The sequence below is a fragment of the Montipora foliosa genome, chromosome 11, assembly GCF_036669935.1.
Source record: "Montipora foliosa isolate CH-2021 chromosome 11, ASM3666993v2, whole genome shotgun sequence".
Lineage (NCBI taxonomy): Eukaryota > Metazoa > Cnidaria > Anthozoa > Scleractinia > Acroporidae > Montipora > Montipora foliosa.
The window spans coordinates 29192547-29197546 of record NC_090879.1 but is presented as its reverse complement, the minus strand read 5'-3'; the positions used below and the strand labels follow the sequence as shown (position 1 = coordinate 29197546).

The window sequence follows — 5000 nt, the reverse complement described above, 5'->3', positions numbered from 1 at the left end:
CGGTCCGATCTCGTTGAGCTGCGCCCTTAGCAATTCAGTCGCAGACTGCGAGAAAGGGCGATTAGCAGGTCAGATATCAGATTTTCTTTTTCTTTTTTTTCTTTCTATGGTTTGTTGCCTGATGAACTCGAAATTGCCAAAGTTCTCCCAAATTTTAAATCTAGTGACTCTCTATATTCTCTAACTGCGGTCCTATTTCTATTCTCCCACGTCTCTCTAAAGTCCTTGAGGAGCTCGACTACTTAAGACTATCTGGGTTTCTCACTAAATGTGATAATCTCAATCATCATCAATATGGTTTCCGACCACTTCACTCTACTTCCATGGCCATTTGGTCAGAAACCAAAGTAATTCACTAATTACTTACGACACTCAATTGAAAACCGCTCTATACGCCAATCACGGTGTACGAATTTGATTGACAGTCACGCCTTCTTGCAAGGTTCGCACGGTTGTAAGTTGAACTCCGTTGTTGACAGTCACGCCTTCTTGCAAGGTTCGCACGGTTGTAAGTTGAACTCCGTTGTTGCGTTGAGGTATTTACACTTATCAAATTTGAAAGTTTGTTGGGTGGCCAAGGTAAGGCGCGTTGCACTGTAAGACGCCAATCTGCTATCTGCTGTTGTAATGCTGTCACTCGAAAGCATTGGTGGTTGGGATTTTTTTCACGATTCAGGATCGATAGATCTTCAGGTGATCTTCCCTCGATTGGAACTGACCATCTGAGTGCCTGGAGTCCTGAGAAGGAATGTCACGGTTTGCGACCGTATCTATGCGATTGTTGGTTATAGTTAAAAACTACGCCGGTTTTCTGTGTGATATTATCCAGAAAGTGGGGGCTATTTGTCCGTGGGGCGAATTGTCTGACATTCGTTATCCAGCACCTAATATTTTTGACATTCCTATTAAGGACGGTGCCTACTATTGTTATTGCGCATACGTTCTGCGCATCTCGAGATAAGCGGATTTCCTATCGGTGATGCATACTAATACAGGGATATTTTTGCGCGGTTTAAAATTATGCAGAGAAAGTAGATCTTAGTAAGTACTATTGGTATCCAAAAAGAAAATTGGGGGTAACCATGCATTTTTCAGAGATAATTAAGCTTCAATTTGAGAAAGAACGCCATACATGCCTTTGTATTTTGAAGCTTCGTACAAATATTCGTACAAATATTCATGAATTATCTTTGAAAAATGCGTGGTTACCCCCAATTTTCTATTTTGATTTCAATAACGCTTGTTAAGATCTACATTTCCCGCATAATCATAAACCGGGGCAAAAATACCATTGAATTAGTAGGCGCCGTCCTTAATGTACGAAACAGTCTTGCAACAAATATAAGAGTCTCAAATCTCACTATTTTAAAGTAAATTATTTTCTCTTTCTTTGCTGACCATTAGGCCATTTAAGCCTCTAGCTTTGGCTCTACTCCTGCAATTTATCTTAAGTCATGTGAAAATAAATAAATAAATAAATAATAATTTGCTAGACTTAATTGTGCAAAGATCACTTATTATGTTCATAATCATTTGTTATGCTTGAAATTTTGTTTTATTGTCCAGATAGGTGCGAAGATCGTTTTATTGTTTTACGGGCCGCCGAAAGATTGGCACTATGGTAACGCTATAGTCTTTCATAGGTAAAAAGCAGGAGCCCATGAGCTCGCGGTAAAAGTATTTTTCTTTGGTTCTTTTTGTTCTGCCTGCTTGTGTTTCTTTGCTGAGGTTGATTCGATTCTTATTGGACAATCACACTGGCAATCGTTCAGGTATGCTAACCTCTCCCCGACATTTCCTCCACGAATGATTTTGTTCTTTCTTCCATCAGCGTCCACACATCATCGCCTGGTTTGAAGGGTGGCTTTTGTCTGCCTATCAAGAATTCGAAGAGCGACCCTCCTGAAGCTTGTGGACGACCGAGGGATGGATTTTGCGCCAGTCTTCTGTACTCGCGTTCCAGTCGTTGTAGTTTCTCAATGACACTCGTCTTCGAAGCAACCATATCCACAGCATCCGAGAAGAACCTGCCGAGCAATGTAAAAACTAAAGATGCGTAGTAGTAACCAGTGTCAAGATAACCAGTGCGGCAAGCGTTTCCCAAGGGGTTTTCTCTTTCCCCTTTTAAAACAAGTTCTGCTTTACGTTAACTAAATTACATGCAAGTAAAACACGACGGCGAATCAGTGGAGTTCGAGTCTCGGAAATCTAAAACAGTGGTTTCTAACAAAGTATTCCTTTGCATTGCGGGTTATAGTACCTGAGTGCCAGAGGTTTTATTTTTCTTTCGCGAGGAGCGATTAACCCGCTTTAAGGGCCAACAAAGACGCGAAAACAAGAATTTTTTTCCCTCGCCACGGCGGCTTTCGGGGCTATGTCTCGTGTCTTCGCCGTAACAACTTTTTTAACCGCGAATCGTTCCATTTTCAAATCCCACTAGCCAGAATTTTCTTAGCCCCAAAATCCCGACAATTTGCGACCCCATTTTAGAAACTCTGTTGGGAACTCAGTTGAAAATGCAACCCAATTATAGTCAATCCAGTCGTGAAAATGTGACCCCGTCCAGCGGCACATTCCCATTAGCCCATTGATAGGAAGTGCCCCCCCTCCCCCTCCCCCCACCCGGGGGAAAACCAGAGTACCGGTTGAAAAATCCCTTGAAGCAGACAACAAACTCAACCCACATATGACGCCAATTCTGGGAATCGAACCCGGGCCAAACTGGTGGGTGGCGAGTGCCCTCACCACTGCGCCATGCATCCCTGCTTTTCTGTATTTAGAAATGGTGAGCTCTTGCACCAATGCAAAGCACCCTTGCAAAGATGGAAATTCACCTCACCTGTTTAAATAGACACATTCCTGGCAGGAGGGACCGTAAAGAGAAGCAAACTTCATGAAAATGGAATCCACCCTTCCCACTAAATCATTATTGAAACTCGTAAAGTATTCAAGCATATGTCGTCTCTCCTTCATTTTCTTGGCTTTCTCGGCTTCCTCCGCCGACCCAAACAAGGCTGGCAGTGATTTGTGACTCCAGTCGGCAACACTCTTAAGCAGTGGGTTGGTGATCTGCTCCCAGTACTAAAATAAAAGGTTAAAAAGACTGTTAAATTGGACCCCATTTGCTAGCGACTATACTCTTTTTTTTGAGTAATTGGTAAAAAAAAAAAGCGATTCCGGCGAAATTTCCTGTTTAAGCCCTTTATCCTATTTTCCTTTTTTGGCTCCTTTGTTTCCTATATGGTTTTTCTGCTATCAAATGCTATTTTTATAATAATAATAATATATGTATAGGTAAAAAATCACGATCATGGTAGATGTTCTTTTTTGAGAGGAATTAATCGAAATGGTTCCGTGGCCGGCATGCCGGGACATTGTATCTACATGTAAGACATCAAAGATGTGCAAACTCAGTAACATGGCATTCAAAGTTTGACAGACAGATCTTAGAAACTTAACGTAGCCGGGAATACTGTCAAACGCGATAAGGTCCTCGTTCACTTAATAAAACGGCTGTTACTTTAATAAAATTGAAACAAATAATTATAACAAAATTGTTTCTCACTTAACAAATATAAACAAGTTGAAAAATTTTAAAATGGTTACAGTCCTAAAATCTGCAAGAAATACACTAAGTTTATATTAAGTGAAAAACAATTTTATTACATTTGTTTCAATTTTATTAAAGTCAGGTTAGTCATTTTATTACGTTTTTGAGCAGTTTGTGTTTGTTAGCATTCCTTTAAGTTTGTAAGCTCTGCCAATTATAAATTTGTATGTCTTTTTTTATGTCCGTGTATCCTTGTTCGTCATTAATGATTTGTATACAAGTTTTAAAGTTTGTACGCCTCTCATAAAGTTCGGGTGTCATTTGGCCATTTCCGAGTTCATGTCTACCTCTTCCTCATAGCGAGTCTCAGTGTGAAGTTTTTGTGATGGTGATTAGTTCTACTTTACATATGAATGAAAACTAATTTTCGTAAGAAAAACGTCGTAGACATGAACTCGGAAAAGGGCAATTAACTTTGCGTTCATTTTATTAAGTTTGCTTGATGTGCTCTGTTCAGTTTGTATGCAAATCATTAAGTTTGTGGGCGTTTTGTGTCCATACCGGCCACGATAAAATGGAGAAGTGATCCCCGCAACCAGCTGAACAATTTAAGCAATGGTATCTTGCAGACACCTGAAAAAGTCTGGTGGCTTTCGGTGAAGCCGCATGAATTTTTCAGGTCTCTATAAAGGTCTCTATAAGAGACCATTGTTTAATTTGTCCAGCTGGGTGTGAGGGTCATTTCTCAGTCCATTTCGTCTATTATGACCCGCACTTCAAGTATACTCAGAAATTAATCGGTAAAACAAATATCCTACGCAACTACAGTTCCACAAACGACAGCACACAGTGACACAGTCACGCAACACATTTTGATGATTGGTGGCCCGTGGTCAGTTGTGGTAAAGTAGCTTCGCGGAACTGGCAGGGATTCAGAGGGCTTACGTTGTGTTAGGGGAGTCATGGAGGTACTACTCCGCTGTAGTTGATCCGTCAATCAAGACTTTCACGAACTTAAATCAGCACCTTCTCGATTTTTGTGGCAAGAATTCCTTGGCAAGAGTTGGTGGCATGTACGGTACCACAGCTGGTTTCATCAGACGGCGTTTTTTCCCACCTTTACTCCACATAAAGGTCTTGGGATTTCGTATCGTGATGTTTCTGTTTTGCGGTCAAGTGTTTTGTAACACAGGAAAGGAAGGTTCCTTTTGGCTTTGTTTCTAAACATGTGAATGCGCCTAGTTGATTGTTGGGTAGGGTTTCGCATTTGAGATTCTAACTGGAAGCAACTCCAAATAAATTATACCTGTTTAATAGCATTTGGGATGACGTCGAGTGGGCTGCTTGACGAGTAGTCGAACGGGGCACTTCGCCACTGAGGAATCAGCTGGGAGTCCCAACTTACAAAGAACTCGTCGCCATCGAGATCACCTCCCGAAGATTCATCGGC

The 5000-nt window shown here is 41.1% G+C and overlaps 1 protein-coding gene across 2 annotated transcripts in view; it reads right to left on the bottom strand.

Annotated features, from left to right (window-relative positions):
- Nucleotides 1–1296: 1296 nt before the first annotated feature.
- The window catches only part of LOC137974898 (uncharacterized), an 11380-nt gene continuing 7676 nt past the window's right edge, over nt 1297–5000 (bottom strand). For both annotated transcript variants that reach the window (XM_068821908.1, XM_068821909.1), the window contains 3 exons: nt 4857–5000; nt 2840–3081; nt 1297–2027 (listed from right to left, as the gene is read on the bottom strand). The exon at nt 4857–5000 is cut by the window's right edge and continues 247 nt beyond it. In XM_068821908.1, the coding sequence (XP_068678009.1) occupies nt 1778–2027; nt 2840–3081; nt 4857–5000 (636 nt within the window). In that variant the 3' untranslated portion in view covers nt 1297–1777. The remainder of the gene's footprint in view (nt 2028–2839; nt 3082–4856) is intronic.